At 42.0% G+C, this 16,374-nt stretch overlaps 1 protein-coding gene across 1 annotated transcript in view; it reads left to right on the forward strand.

Moving 5' to 3' along the window:
- Positions 1-3,826: 3,826 nt before the first annotated feature.
- The window catches only part of nell2a (neural EGFL like 2a), a 95,883-nt gene continuing 83,335 nt past the window's right edge, over positions 3,827-16,374 (forward strand). Inside the window, exons 1-2 of the mRNA XM_055057408.1 lie at positions 3,827-4,263; positions 4,470-4,601. Of these exons, the coding sequence (XP_054913383.1) occupies positions 4,212-4,263; positions 4,470-4,601 (184 nt within the window). The 5' untranslated portion in view covers positions 3,827-4,211. The remainder of the gene's footprint in view (positions 4,264-4,469; positions 4,602-16,374) is intronic.

The following is a 16,374-nucleotide window of genomic DNA, read 5'->3' on the forward strand; positions in this document are numbered from 1 at the left end:
AAGCAAGTAACTATAACGTGAGATGGTTTTTACTGCCAAATCAAAACCAGAAATATCTGTAACTTACTAACCCTGAATTTGTGAAACCTCTCTGCAGGCTCAGTTCATCTCCAGAAACAGACTTTTTTTTTTTTTTTTTCCCCACTCATTGCTTTTAAAGAGCCTCCGGTAGTTTCTTATTCTGAAGGAGCTTGCTTTGACTGCTGTTCAAGAGTCCCATCAGATCATGTTCAGCCTCAACGTGGCCTGAGGGTGACACTGTCTGTTTGACCTGGGTACTGCAAGTTGTAGCCTTTGTCCACCAGATGGCGCTGATGGAAGAAGAAGAAACCCTGTTTCACCAAGTTTAGGACAAAACATGGACTTAACAACGAGCACGCACATCAGACCGACTAATGAGTCCATCTGCACTTTTGTCACTGAGCTAAATGTTCTGCCTTGTCAGCTTTGCTCCAGTCAAATCTTTCCTCTTTCTGTGAATTCATTTCGAGCGCTTCAGAGCGAAACACATCAGAGAGCACACTAACACAGTGAGTTGTAACAATGTTCATATGATTTGTGGTTCAGAAAAGGCAAGACCAATGTCACACGATTCTGCAGTAAAAAGATCTCAGAAGAGATCAGGGTTTTTTTTATTTTGTTTTTTTTGGTTCATATGTGAAACCTCTTAGACATCCAGGAAGTTGTTTCATTTCATCAATTCCATTAGCATGTCTTCATAGCTGACTTATAGCCACAGTAAATAAGCCCCTCAGAGCTTTGTAATGCATCATCTATTTGACTCATGTAAAGATGAAGTAAAGGACCTCCACTGTTGCTCTGTCCTTGCCCTAAGAGATTTGCAGTGTGTGTGTGTGTGTGCGTGTGTGGGGGGGTGTGTGTGTGCGTGTCTTGCACCTATATTGCTTTTTTTTTCTTCTTCTTCTTCCTGAGTGCACGTTTTAATGAGTCTTGTTTTCCTGATGGCACTTTAGGAAATGACAACTTGTGGGCAATAGAAAGTAATTACATTCCCCGTGTCTGCACCCAGAAGAAATCTACTTTTATTAATTATGAATAGAGGGGTTGGCGGCCCTTTCTCTCAGCAGATGTGACACCGCATGAAGAGCCCCTGCTCGCCTTTGTTTTACTGACAATAGCTATCCATTAGCCCCTCACTGGGCCTGCATACTGCGAGCGCTACAAGAGCTATATTAAAAGATAACTTATTTGCCGAAGTACATCTGTTTTGCATAAATCCTAGTAAAACACATTAATTAGCTTTGGGCAATTATGTTTTAAAGGAAAGACAGTTTGGTGGAAGAATGCTATGCATGACATGGAAATGAATGAATCACTGCTACACTAGTGCACACCGTAGTGTGTTGGGACTGCACTATTGTTCAGAATCCCGCTATTATGCAATAGTGGGACTGCTGTGCAGAAACACCAATGCCACTTTTCACATTTTGACACATTTCAGTCACTGGTTTCAATGAAATTTTTGGAAATTGTTTATGATCAACCAACACAAAATGGTGGACAAGAGAAGTGATGGGGAAACTGTATGAAATCTGTTTTTGGAAATGTTTTCCCCAAAAACATTAAAAAAAAAAAAAAAAAAAGCGATGCACCTTTGTATTCAGTCACTTTGAAGTGCTCAGAAGATCAAGTCTGCTTTTGTATCCCAACAGGATAAAGTTAAAGGCTTCTCTCGCCTACTGCTAGCGATTTCCCGCAACTTCATCTCTGACTGTCTTGGCCTTGAGTTAACGCTTCGTCTTTTGGGCAAATGACGCCACGACCGTTGGTTGTCCAGAGACAGAAAATTTTCACTCCTTTCCTCTTTGCAAACAGCTCATGTTCAAGACCTTTGGCAGAGGACATCAGTTTTCAAGCTTTTCCACAGAAACTCTATTATATTCAGGTCTGCACTTTCACTGTGCCATCCTAACACATGAACATCCCAGTCTCCAGTACTTTATAACCGCTTATAACTGCAGAACTGCCCTGATACAGCATGATACTTCCAAAACTACGTTGTACAATTTTGTACAATTTACGTTGTACATGGACTTAACAACAAATACATGGATTATGTTTTTCCACAACTTCATCCCTGAGATCCTTGATCGTCTATGCGTTTATTAACTAACATTTCTTAAAAAGAAAACACTGTGTGGTATTAACAGAACTGCTTTGTTGGTACTGATGTGAAGCTACACGCAGGAGGGCTTTATTTACTTACCTATGTGACTTCTGAAGACAATTGATTTCATTGGAATATGTTTAGGGGTAAGAGAGAAAAAAACATGCTTAACAGATGCTCATATGTGATTTGTTACAAGTTTCATAGTCCTGCTTTAGTGTCACCTAAAGTCCTGATAAAGTATGTCGGAATTTGTTATGCAACCGAACGGAATAAATTCACGATATATTATCCAAAAAGCATGCTAAAGCGATATAAAGCATAAGAGAAAGCAGAGTGAGCCAGGCAGCCAGGAACGTTTTATGTCATGCCACCTGCTGAACAGCTAAACTTCAACTTTGAAAGATGACTTGAGCATTCTGAAGGAATAAAGCTGCGTGTCTGCAGGAGGTCACACAACTCTGCTCAGAGAGCAACCTCAGGAGGGCAGAAAGGCTTAGAGGAGGCGTTAAACTCCACTTCAAAGTCAAACTGGAAAGAAAAGCATTTAGACTAATAAAGGTGCGGGAGCTGCAAGAACCACATCAGGCAGTTTCGCCGCCGTTTGCCCAGCCATTAATCAGACTTCTAACACTGTCAACTTCTCAGGTGCTACGCATCCATCAATTTTTTCATTGCCGCTAATGTTGTTCAGTCACAGTGGTTCAGGCAAAACGTAACATCAACATGAGACCATCAATTTCATGATTTTTCAACATCGATCAGGGGAACACATGAAGCCTCAAGGAAGCAGATTCTCTCTCTACGCAGAGGGAGACGGTCACTTTTAAACATCTGCGGATTCTGTTGTTTTATTGGTTGTATTTCAGTCTGTTCACAAATACTTTACTCACCCCACAGGGAAACTAAACTCATATCATCCAACTATCTTTAAAGAGCAATTGTGGATGGTGATGCTGTGGGCACTCAGTCTGAAAGCAGTCAGTCGTGCAGCGAATCTGAAGAAGCCCCTGACTGAAGACATGACAGCAATGTTTCCATTTACGTTAAAAACCTCAAATGTGGTTTCTCAACGCTTGAAATAGCTACATAAGACCAAAAAAAGAAAAAAAAAATCTATAAATACAAGTTTTATGTTTAAATTTGTGTTGTCTTTCTATTGTTTCTGCTTATCTTGTAAATATTATTAAAGTATTTTGCTGACACATATAAACTCTAAATTCTGTTCTAGGTTTTAAGAAAATAAGTCGAAGGAAAAAGCCACAGAAACGCCTAAAGGTCAGAAGTTTGACGATATCGGATATCGGCAATGGATATCCGCGGTTCTGGTCCGTATTTACAGTAAGTGATAAAATCGGATTAATACCAAAATAAACAGCTCAGCACTCCTCCACTGTGCAGGCAGCCATACTCTGTGTGGGGCAAAACAGCTCCTTGTCAGTATTTTACATTATTATTTAGAAGCTAAATTTGTTGTTTTCATTTGTTGTCAAACAGCATTTCTTTTACCCCCCCAAGTATCGAACAGACTCGGACCGGTTATTAACATTTTATTTTGATCTGATTAATAATAGAAATCCGTCCAGCAGAGGACGTCATGGTCCCTGTTCTCCTCCCTCTCCCGCCCCCTTTCTCTCCTCCTCTCTCTCTGTTTCCCTCTCTCTCTCCCTCTCTCTGTCTCTCTCTCTCTCCGCCCCGTTCAGCGCTGTGAGCTCCCAGCCCGCTGTAGGAGCGTCTGTTGAGCTGGTGATGCAGGGCAGCTCATCCACCTGTGCCGCGGATGCTGCAGCGGACCTGGCGTTACATGGCGTAGTTTCTGCATCGCTTCTTGTCTCTCCTGAGGATTTTTATTATCATTGTTTCTTTTTTACCTTTTGTCTTTCCTCCTCTGGCATTTTGTGCCCCTTCTCTCCTCCCTGTATGATAGAGGCATCTAAAGTTGTGATGATGCCTCAGCTCGGCGTTTGGGATTTGTAACAGCCTGATGTACAAGGGTGGTATTCTGTCAGCCTGTGATTTAACGACACGGTCCTTTGGACGCGGATAAAAACATGGACTAAACCTTTGCTTCAACACAGTCAATATGGGATTGATACAGCTATTTCTGGTTCTTTGCTTATTTTGCACCTCCTCAGGTAGGATGCCTCTGCAGCCTCTTGCAACATGTAGCTTTCAGGACATTTGCAGTCGTAGAAGTGCAGGATGCGTAATCTGCATCCAGAAAATATTGCAGAAGTTTGCTAAAAACAATTCAATTTATTGCACATTAAAGTGCCACTATGAAGGATGTTCAGCATCCAGCTAACAACCTCAGTAACAATCTTCTTTGTTTGGGAATAAGTTGTAGGTTTTGGGGTTGACCCTGCCCTGCGCATCAGCGTCTTTGATGAACTAACACTTGGAGACGGAGGCTTTGATGGAGTTACTCAGGTCCAGGGCTTCCACAGCGAGTCTAGAGCGTTCCATTTTCAAGGTACTTGAAACACACTTCCTGCAGCATGTTTCTGTCTGGTTATAGAAAAAAAAAAAAACACATGCATGATCCTGTGCTTTTTAGGACTGGGCAAAGTCAGTGATTGCTTTCAGCTGTTTCCCCAGGTGATATAGTTGTGCTGAATGAAAATACCTCTGAGAGTGAGCTAGATCATTAATTCAGATATGTCTTTTTCGCCTTAGTGTGTGGGTCCAGCTGAATGTTCTTCTGTGTGTAAAAAAAAAAGAACGAAAAGTATTTCAGCTTATGTATTTCATCCTTGAAATACTTAAGTTGGATTTTTCTGTCAGATAATCTGGGGATCTTATACTTCGATGTATAGCTGCATCGTACCAGATTATTTGCTTTGTCCGCAGCAGGAGAGATCTTGTGAGGCAGTCCCATCTGCCTCTTTTCAGGACTTTGAAGACAAACATAATGCAGCCCTAAAATCCTGAAATGTGACCCATGTAGATTTTTTTCTTACTGCCAGCGAGGCCTCAAATACCGTTCTATGCCGATGTCTATATAGCCTCATATACACAGTAATCATACTCCAGAGTCAATAGATTTTTTTCTGTAGCAGGAATGAGCTCAGCAGGGAGTCCCACCTGCCAGAACAATAGGCAGTACTAGGTCATGAAACAGTGGGGTATCCAGGGCAAGCAAAAAGGGGGGATTGTGCCAAGAATATGTTGGTCTTGATCGTGTTATGTGAAGGTAAAGATACAATATTTCGATCTGAAAAGGTGAGCCTTGAATTCACTGGTGATCCTCTGGAAGGTCTTTCCGGAAGTAAGTCGTCTGTTCTCCGTTTCCAGTCGGGAACACCTTCGTTAGCTGGGCAACACGGAGTTGCCAGAGCCACATTTGCATAGCTATTGAGCTTTCAATTACATTCATCCGTGTCACATCTTTACAACCCACTGCGATCCGATGTGATTGCTGCTGACAACCTAAATGCAAGGACCTAGGTAACTTGGAAGCAGAGGCAAAACCGAACATCTCCTGACGTTTTTAAAGGGATTATTGTTGTCCTGGAGCCAGAGAAGCAGCGCCGATCAGCTCCCAGCGCGTCTCTTCCCTCATATCTTCTCATCTCCCAGCACGCCCATTGAGGCGGTGTTGCGTTGCCGTGCTGCGGCGGCTCCGGCATCCTTTGCGAAGGCGTGTTATTTGATGTCTTCTGTGTACATGACACTCAAAAGGTGCGCTCTACACCCAGGCAGAGAGTCGGAGAGGGCTGAGAAAGAAAGGGAGTTAAACATAGACGCTTATTGAAAGACTCTCCCACTGCTTTTTCCGTAACAAGGTAAAAGAAGGAAAAAAACAAAACACAAACTGTACTTCGTCTGGCACCCTTCCGTCTCTTTTTAGCTCCACTGAACACACGCAGTCAGGTAGAGCGGATGGTGTGTGTGTTATTTATGGCAGAGCTCGCCTCCATCCTTCATTCGGGATGTCTGTGTAAAGTCGGTGGTGCTGATGCTGCTGGGTGAGGAAGAAGAGGAGGAGTAGAGGAGTTGAGGGGAGGGGTTGGGGGGTGTGGATGAGAGGCAGAGCAGACCTGGGCCTCTGCTTGTTTGTTATCAGAAGCAGACAGCGAGAGCCTCATTCGGCAGAGATGCAGAGTCGGGGATGATGAGAGGGAGAAAGCAGGGTAGGCTGTCTGCCAGCTGTTTGATAGGCTGTGTTGATACCTCGCGTATGGACCCGCTTGGCTGGCCGGGACCGGCCGAGAGGGCCCCCACAGTGACATTCCGACGCTCATTAGATAGCAGGCAGAACATATCCATGGCTGTCCTCTCCGCCTGCCTGCCTGCCTGCTTGCTGCCGGAGGGGAGGAAGGCTGTGTCTCTCTGTGTGGCTGGGTGGAGGCAGGAGGACGAGTCTTATTCTACATATCGAAACACATTTCTGATATGCGCACATTTGTGGTATCTCTGGATCTTTGTCTGTCAAAGCAGGTTTTTATTTGTGCGAGAGTAAGAAAGAAGAAAGGCTGTGAGGATTGGAAAGGTTTGGGGAGGGAGGAAGTTGGTGCTGAGGTTTTTGTTGTTGTTTTTAAAGGGAGCTGTCAGTGCTACATTGCATGGCATCAGGAGTCCTCAGAGACAGAGGCGGGGGGAGAAAAGCCCCCCAGGCTGTGCTTCTCTAATGTCCCGACGGCAGGTGATGCTCAGATACAAATGATCGCCTCACACTCCTCCCACACAGTTTTCAGGATCCACGTTATTGCTCTGTTGGAGCAACAATAACGAAAAGAAAGGAGGGGGTGAGGGTGGGGGCCACACCCAGAAGCACTCCCCTCCCCCAGCCCACACCCAACCTGTGAGGATGGATCAAACTCATTTGAAGTGCAAACAGCACAATTTAAAAGCATCCTTTGAGCTCTGGCGCTGGGTAATTGCAGCTGTGTGTGTGTGCGTTTGTGGTTTGTGAATATGAATCCTGTCAGTCTCTGAAGCAGCGATTTTTACACCGACTGAACACCGACAACAAGATGTTTCTGTGTTTGTTGTGCTTATGATGCCGCTGACTGCAGCGACACTTAAGTGCAACAGGACGGAAGAGGCCCATTTATTATACAGCCGCCCTGTGTGTACACGCGTGTGTGTGTGTGTGTATGAAGAGCAGTGGGAGTGTGGTTCATCCTCACAATGTTGACATTGTGTTGAAGCATATGGGAAGGATTCATACTTTCTGTTTGAATATATTTGCGTTGGTCCGGAGCTTTAAAGTGGTAATCCTCTCAGCAAACACTAAACCAAGGCTCTTTTTCACACGCTATGTTTCTTCTTCAAAAATAAAACCTGTTGTTTGTGTTACTACCATTAAATGATCCCCAAAGCAGTCCAGTGAGAAAACTGTAATAAGCTGCCATGGTCGTTTTTGCATGATATTGCAACACATTGTGATTGTTGGCACCATCAAGAAAGCGCGCCGAGAACCTTCCAGTGAACAGAAATGCGTGCTGGACCTGCGGCATGCTGGGAAATCTGAAAGAGTCTTGCTCATCCGATGGCTCGTCTGACACCAGAGACAGATAACTATGAACCTGCACACATTTAAAACCGTACTTTTTTTCTGTTGGGATTTTACTTACGAGAGATGTAATGAAACAAACCAACACATGGTTTTCAACATTTTCATTTGTTTATCTATGCAAATGCTAGAGGTGAAAAAAAAAATGTTAGGGGTCTCATGATTAATCACGTTTGATCAATTATTGAAATAATCATCAACTAATTTAATAATTGATGAATCACTAAGTGAAGCACACATACAAAAATATTCTGTTTGGTGCAGGAAACAACAGGCAAAGCAGTAATTAAGCTACAGCTAAACAAAATGTTTACATTCTGCATTTACAATAAAGAAAAAAAGTATTTGTAAACATATTCTAAAAAAGTGGCATAAAACATCGGTGGGCTCAAAAACAATTCTATTAATCAGAGCATCTTTTTCGTTGCTTTCCCTCCATGGTTTGTGGCAGGATTTCTTATCCCTCTCTCTCACAGACGGCGGTTAACAGTAGCACCATCAGCCCACTCTCCCACCTGAGCTGCGAATCTCTGCAGCCCCTCCAGTGTCGTCACAGGCCAGATTGCTGCTTCTCTGATTAAAGCTCCCCTGTCATTTTGGAAAGATTGCCACGTCTAGGTTAGGTTGTTACATTAAAAGCTGACCAGCTAACCTGAGCGCTTCATTGTTTTGTTCTTAACAAAAACAGCCGGACTTATGCTGAGATTGTTTCACAAGCAGCTTGACCGTCTGTTTGCTAAATATGTGTTTTATGAATACAAATGGGTGCAGTTGATTTTTAGTGCAGCAGAGAAAAAAGCTGAATTTTCACTCATTTTCTTGTTTCTCAAAGCTCTTCAGCTTTTAATTAGCCGTAGCTGAGACTGCCATAGTGAGTCATTCAACTGACTCACAATTATTCCAATTAAAAACCAAAATGCAAAAAAAATAAAATAATTGCAGCCAAAAGTGCTTTGACCTTTTGCGACTAATAACGAAGAGTTAATTGATGTTAACTTCTTCAGCTCTAGCCTGTTAAAGCTAAAGGGTTATTGCGAGCCATCTCTTCATCGTGGCCTTGCAGAGCGGTGCTGACTACAGAGAGAGTCAGACTTTTCTAAGCTGGTGGGAAACAAATTTCAAAGTTAAACTTAAGCTTTTAAGGATGGAGTCAAGTAGATCAGTGGGATCTTTTTTCTTAAGTTTCAGTCGTCTTAGTGGAAAATTCCCTCTTTTTACTTTTACAGAAACATTTACTGGCTACACAACCATAGAGGAATAAGAATAAGAAAAAAAAATACTAATATTTTATGTATATACATATTTCACTAGGAAATAATGTCTAAATGTATTCCCTTCTAAATAAATCAGGGGGTATCAAATCTGCAATCAGGAATCAAACCATTATCATTTCAGTCTTTGGCGATGAGTTTCAAGTTTAAAAGGTGGTAAACCCTCATTGCCATCACAATAATCTTTAAAAAGCCTCTACATTTTCTGCAGCAGATTCAAGCTGGGATCCTGTCCAAAATGTTAACACTACTTCCAGTCAGAGGAACGTTTTGGCAAAAATTAAACAATTACTCTAAATCTTAATCTATCAGCTGCATGAATTTTAGGCGGAATTGTCAAAACTGCTAATCAAATTTGCACAAACATCTCACCTGTCAATCTGAAGTGTTTTGCAGTCGCGAGGTGACCGACGTGTGTTTGAATGTAAACTGTGACGAAAGGCAGTTTGTTTTATTTGAACAAAATGAGATAAAAATGTGCAAGTTGCAGAGAAACTACTTTTTTTCCCCATTACATGTTTATTTTCCTTATTTCGGAGACTTAAACATCCACCGTACATGTTTGCATCCTAAGGCAAATGTGAGCGAGCCGCCCGACCTCGATCACAACTTTCGAGCTGAATTCGAACAACCTTTGAACACAGTTTTCTCGTCTCTTCAACATTTTTTTTTGCTTACTCTGTCGCATTGCACTCCTCCCACCCACCCCCAAAAAAGAAAAAGAAAAAAGTTAGCCAATCTCTCCAATCTTATGACTGACATTATCCCCAACTCCCTGTGGTCAAAGTCATCTTTGCTTGCTGAATTCTGAGGCAAAGCCGATCCACACAGGAGAGCGAGTGACCACGGAGAGAAAGTGATTTCTTTTCCCTCGGGGCAGTTATACAGTTGGGTGGCTGGAATGCTGTCATTAGCTCTGTGTATGTGTGAATGTCAGACGGGCAGACACTGAAGAGGCGATCTGAGAATTGGGGAGAAATTGCTAGCCGAAGCAGTCCTAGAGGTGCCCTTCGTTCGGTTTATTTGTTCCAGGAGAGTGAAGCCTTGGGAGGGTGGCGTGGGGGGAGGAGGACTTCAGAAAATGCATATTGCCTGTTGGACTGACTTGGACCGAGTTATTGCTACGCTTGAATCAAAACTCCTAAGGTTTACTGAACTTGGTGAAATCGTTCTTATCTTGAAGAGTTGCACCGATCCAGGCTTAAATACCCATTTTAGTTTTCCATTGTCGGATTACCTGCTTTGATGATTTTTGTTGAAGGTCTATAATTCATAAACTGTTTTGTGCAACCTTATTTTGCTCAGCAATTAAATGTAACAATGACCACTGAAAATCTACTGCTGTATTCTTTGTAAAGACAGTAGCTTTGAATCTAAAAGAAAATGGAGGAACTATAAGGTTACACCCATTTATGCATCAATGCTTATATCTAGAACCTTTTACTTTTTTTGTACTCTAAAACAAAACAAAGTGACTGAAACTGTTGATGAGTTTGCAGGCAAAAAAACAAGGGTGATTTTTTTTTTTTTGTTTTTTAGTATTGGACCTGAAGATCTTTAGCACGAGCGGCTTAGAGGAAATAGAGGAAATGTGACCTGTTTGTCACCAGAAGGGCCAGTCAAAAAGAGCACAGATCATTTCATTGCTAATATTTTGTTAAACTCAGAACCACTGGCATGGTTATGGTAGGTTTTGTTCTGCTGAAAGGAAAACTCTGCCTTATCTCAGAAACATTAAATCATCATTTTCAGCTTTGCTCTGAAAATCTTAGTTAACTTCAGCCTACTGTTTTTTTTTTCCCCCTAACTTTTGAGCTCTTCTCTAAACAAATTTGACAATCGTTATTGTTTCCTGATGTCGCTACTTTCTCTGCAGTGCTGTCTGGGACCTTGGCCTGATGCATGGTTGTTTTGCTTCCTTTCTAACGTGCACACCAGGCTTCTCCCGTTGAGTTATTTCTTAACACCGCAGCCTATAAATACCTTAACTACTTTGTCAGAAACCATCTCGCAAGTACTGTCACGCTATGCTCTTATGCACTGCAAATGTTATGCTGCCACAAGAATTCATTGCTAAAGTTTCCCTGCAGCATCAGTACAAACTGAATTCAGGATGACCCGGGAATTCTGACCGGAACGCCATTCAGCATTTCAATAGTTTTTTTTGTCTGAATGTGTGTCCGTATGAGCTGAGACCCTCCCTGCTGCATTATTCTCTTCCTTCATATTGACTCCGTAGTTGCAGGGCGGTGAGAAAGTTCCCCCCTTTTATTGCACATCTTCCAGTCGGCACCTGTTTATCTCCAGGCATGCACTTACAGCAGCGTGTGCGAGCTTTGGCGGTAATGAAAGCTTTTGTGTTTGCTGCGACTTGTAAGGTTTTATTGTCGCCGCTAATCCTCCTGCAAGATTTTCTCCCGGCTTTGGCGTGTTCCTGTTGCATCCAGCAGATGAAATATCTCGCTTTGAACAAGTTCAGTTCTTCCTTTGACTAGGAAACATTCATCTTGGGAAAATAGTGTAGCTTCAGATGCTTTTAGGACGGCGACGTCTGATTTCAACTGCCTATCTTACGCAGAATAGTCTTGGCTCTGGGTTTTTAGTCACGTCTCATGGCTCACCCCGTTTCTAACTGGTGGAGCGATTGCTTATTAGCAAAATGCTGTGGAAAAGCTGGAGGAGGTGTTGCTTTGTTCTGGGAATCCACCAGGTGACTGAGAGCGAAAGTCCTCATTATTTGCCTGCAAAAGTAACGGCAAGCCAGAAAGACCATTTTACGCTTCCTCTCCTAGTAGAGGAAGAAATATGAGGCGTAATATACAACCGAGGTGAACTTCTGCCTCTCCAAACAAGCATCGGAGACACCCTTAATCTTAAATAAGTATAGATTTTTTTTTTACAGTGCAAACCATCTGAACTTATAAATGAGATGAGAGAAAAGCCTTTGGTGAAAAAACTGGGATTTAAGTAAATTTAAGATACAATGTGTCATTAGCACAAACATTGTATAAACCTTTTGACATAAATTACTGGGATGATAATGCGACGGACCAACACAAAGTCATACTTGTTTGTGAAGTGGAAGTAAAATGATGCAATTACACCTTAGGTTTGCCTCTTCCTGCTTTGAATTATTTGTCAGTTCCTCTTTGCAAAATAGTTCATTAATAAAAAAAGGAAAAAAAGAAAAATTAATCGGTGAACCACAATTTTCAAGTGTTGATTTTCTCTTGGATTCATGTCCGGCCTTTGACTGGGCCATTTCAACATCTAAATGTGCATGAATCTAAACCATCCGGGGCATGTTTGCTGTTTTAGCTACATGGCCTGATGAAAAACCGCAAGCAGCGCCTCTTATGTCTCTTTCAGAAATGTCTCTTTCCTAAAGAACAGATTCGTGGAGTGTTGACAAGAAGTGGTCATCGACAGATTATCCCACTTGAGCCGTGGGTTGCTGCGGCTCCTACAGATCTTTCCAGGGGCCTCCTGGCTGCTTGCCTGATCAATACGCTACTTTCTCAGCCTGTCAGTTTAGTTGGACAGCCATCTCTTGCTAAGTCTGCAGATGCGTCTTCCTTTTCCCATTTTTGTATGAACTTGACCCTTATTAAGCTCCTCCATGACCTCCACTGAGGTCACATCTCTGATGTGTTCATGATGGTATTTGTCCTCCAAATTCCTCTCACAAACCTGTGAGCCTTTTGCAAAAGGACCGTAGATATTTTGAGATAAAATTTTACGCATGGAGAGTATTTAGTGAAACAAATTCAAAAATAAAGGAGGCGAAAGGAGTATGACTACTTTTGTTTTTAAAGTAATGCGATTGGGATTTCAGCAGATAGAACTCCAGTCGACAAACGTATAAAATAAATCATGAGAATTACATTTTAAATGCTCACATCAGAGTGTGATGCACTGAATCATCTTTTTATAGCTGCTTAGTGTCAGGGTTTCTCATCGGGTTGGTCGTTAGGAGCAGGTGGCTGCCCCATCCAGGCGCCTGCCAATACATAATCGACCAAAGGCCTTGTCAGCGGGGCTGCATTGATTTGGCAACAAGGAAACGCTGACTGGCTCATCTCAGCTTTAAACGCGCATTTATGTATGTTTTTCAGAAATACAGAGATGTCGGCTGCTTCGCGTGTCTTGATCTTAGATTACTCTCACCACCACCGCAGCAACAAAATGAGAGCCGACCCTTTGCCCTAAACGTGTAAAAGATGGCGATGAAAGTCAGACGCGTGTGGGTCAAATGTTCCTGGCTGCCAAATTGTGGATCAGCCCAGTGTTGGAGGTTCCCTGGTCTTCACCATCCCCCCCGTCTGTATCGGACCCGCCCTGACACCTGCTCCCACTGTGATTATTTTGCTCAAGATTAAGATGTCATGGTCCTCCCTGTTCAGTCTGTGGCCCGGCTAAAAAAAAAAAAAAAAAAAGCAAAAAAAGAAGGAAACTTATTTATAGCTTCGGATAAAATAATGTCCATTAATCTCAGATTATTTCCAACAGTACCATTTGGATTTGGTTGCTAAGCAGGATCTACAGATTGCGGCAGATTAGCGCCAGGCAGAACTCTTTTTGCCGTCATTGGACCATCTGTCCCATGTCAGCCAATGGCAGAGATCGTGTCTGTTGATGTAAAATGCATGAAACATTTTCTGTCAAGAGCCTTTGACAAAGCACAAGTGTAGAGAAAAATGGACAGAATAGCAATTAATCATAAAAAAGTGGGAAATGCAGAAGCAAATCCAAGTCATACTTTATTCTTTCCGACATACGTGTTCATTATTCTCTGTATTTAGACTCCACAGCTGGCCCGGCTTCCAGCCTTGCATTGCGTTGGGTTAATTGGCTACTCCCACCAGATGGAAGTAATCTAAATACTCTGAAGAGAAGCTGCCACAGAGTCCTGGAGTGCTTGAGTGTGCCAGGGTTAGCTTGCTCGCTTCCCATAGCTGGAAGTGAGCCCTTTGATGTGATTACTTCTGAGAAACGTCATCATTTATGGATGCCTCCATTAAAGTTGCACAAAGTTTTGTTGGAAAGGAGAAAAGAGGGCACATGGCTGGGAGAGGGGCGTACGAACGAGTGACACACAACTGGCAAAAAGTTCTCTCCTGCAGGGTTATTAGCATTTCACTTGTTCTCTGAAAGTTACCTGGCTTCATGTGTCAGTTCTTACAAATAACCAAGGAGGGAGTCGGTAGCAGGGAAGAACAGCTTGCACTGTTTGAGGGAATATTCTGACAGACCATCAGCATACTGGCTGTAAGAGAAACTGGTGTGTATAAAAAGGCCTGAGCAACTCAAGCCAAGGTCAACTGGATTGTGGCCGTTGATGTGTTGGAGCGACTCTGAAATGGTAAAGCTTGCAAAAACAATTGCATTCCAGGAATAGTGAGTGCATTTCTCACTAAGGCTCTCATTTATCACAGCTGAATACAGCAGAAAAGTGGGTGTGTGGACATTTCTACTCTCATTTTCGGATGCATCTATTTGGTGTAAGTGTGGGATACACTCAGATCCCGAAGCGGCTCTTAAATTGTCTGCAAGTTTATGTTATTGCGGACCTGAGGAGCAAAGAAAACGAAGCTTTGTTGAGTGAATTACGGACCCATTCTGGTGCTAAATGATGGCTAGCAGCGCAACGTTTCAGCTGATCTTTTTTCAGCTGATCCTTTTTCAGTGGGTTATATTTCTTGTATTTCTCCTATCAGTTCACCTTGCATATTAGAGGGTGATTGCACAAATGTGCCACAAGCTATGCAGAGTTCTCTAGGAGACTTATATAATTAAGGAGAATTATATGAGCGACCAAAATTTATTCCAATGTATATAGAAGTTTAACATATACCTTCTGTCATCTGTTGTAGCAGTCATGGTGCTTAGTATCGAATTTCTTGACTTATTCAATTTTAAAACCATCTGTGCACATGTAAAATTTCAAAAGCCTGCTCCTTCATCTTGCATCACCACCTTAACAAAAATCACTTCTGGATACACGACCCAAGAAATTTCACTTTGCTCGTCATGTCCAATAATTAGCCTGCTAAATAAAAAGCTGGGAAATGTAGCTTCTGATCTTCCTCGGTTGTAGCAACACTCATGAACAACAACAACTTCTTTTTTAGGGTTCAGCAAAATTGTCACACTTTGTGTAACTAGCAATCACTTAGCGCTTACGATGATTTAGCTCCACTGGGACATACAAGATGAAAAGTCCAGGAGAATACATTGCAACTTGCCTGACTCCCTTAAATAAAGGTTTAGCTATTTATACAACAGGATATATTTTCCTGAAATGAACTGATATGGCTTTGAAGGCTGTCAGACTTTAATCAGTCAAATCTCTGACTTTTCCTTCTTACAATATCAAATTAACACACAAAATTTGCAGAGATGATATTTGGGTTTCAGGTTTTTTAGGGTGATTATTTTTATCCCTTTTAATTTTTTATCAGGAATGTTCCTGAAAAGGATTTATTTATTTATTTTTTTTTATCGTCTTTGTATCAGCTGGATCAGAAAAACTAAGCCAACCGGGCTGTGGAGCTTAAGTCCTCATTTTTCCAGCAGTAAACGCGCCGTTTCATGGGTCGCCTGGGGGGCAATCATTTGTTTTTCTATCTAAAAACGACGTTTTGGTGAACGAAGTCCAGTGTGCGAAAGGATCAGCGTTAACCTGAAGCAACAAAAGAATTAAAGCTGCTATTTACCATTATATTTTTTTTTTAATCCTTTCTAAAAATGTGTCGCTAAGCTACTTGTAAAGGAACTACATCTACATATAAAAAGTCTGCCACTATGAAAGCCCCACGGTTTAATTCAGCAGTTTTTTTATTTGAAAAGGTCAACAGACACCTGCCTCATTTGGTTGCCGTATTTTCTAGTCTTCATCATGTGACGGTGTGAGTCAAAACAACTGTATTTAAGATAAAATTGTAATAATTCTTCCCTTCCCAAAAAGTTACCTTTAAGGCACGCAGGCCCGCTACAGATAACTTGACAATCTCAAATTCAATAATTGTATTTATTACACCATTTCATTCTTATCAATAAAATATACCATGTTAAAACCACTCACACATTTAAATAACAGTGATGCCTCAAGTCAAGGATGGCAGTGCAGTTCAGGGTAGTGACGTGAATAAAAACACAGCAAACAAAACAGCAAAACTAAAAAAAAATTGTGCAACAAATCTAAAAAAAAGTACCAACACCACCAACTGGCCTTTCCTGTCAAGATGAAACAGATATTCAAATTACATGAGTCATTTCATATTTATCGTTCAGTCCACAACCAATCAAGCAGCAATCGAGCGCACATTAGTATGCGCTGGCGCTGCACAGCAAACGGAGGTCTAAACCGGAAACACATGTTGACCAGGTGATGGAGGGCCCTTTATGTACAAACAGCACCACAACCAATTAAATGCCAGCACTTGTGTGGTGCGTTC

This window comes from Poeciliopsis prolifica, unplaced genomic scaffold (genome assembly GCF_027474105.1).
Source record: "Poeciliopsis prolifica strain line A6 unplaced genomic scaffold, Auburn_PproV2 SCAFFOLD001, whole genome shotgun sequence".
In the NCBI taxonomy this organism is placed as follows: Eukaryota; Metazoa; Chordata; class Actinopteri; order Cyprinodontiformes; family Poeciliidae; genus Poeciliopsis; species Poeciliopsis prolifica.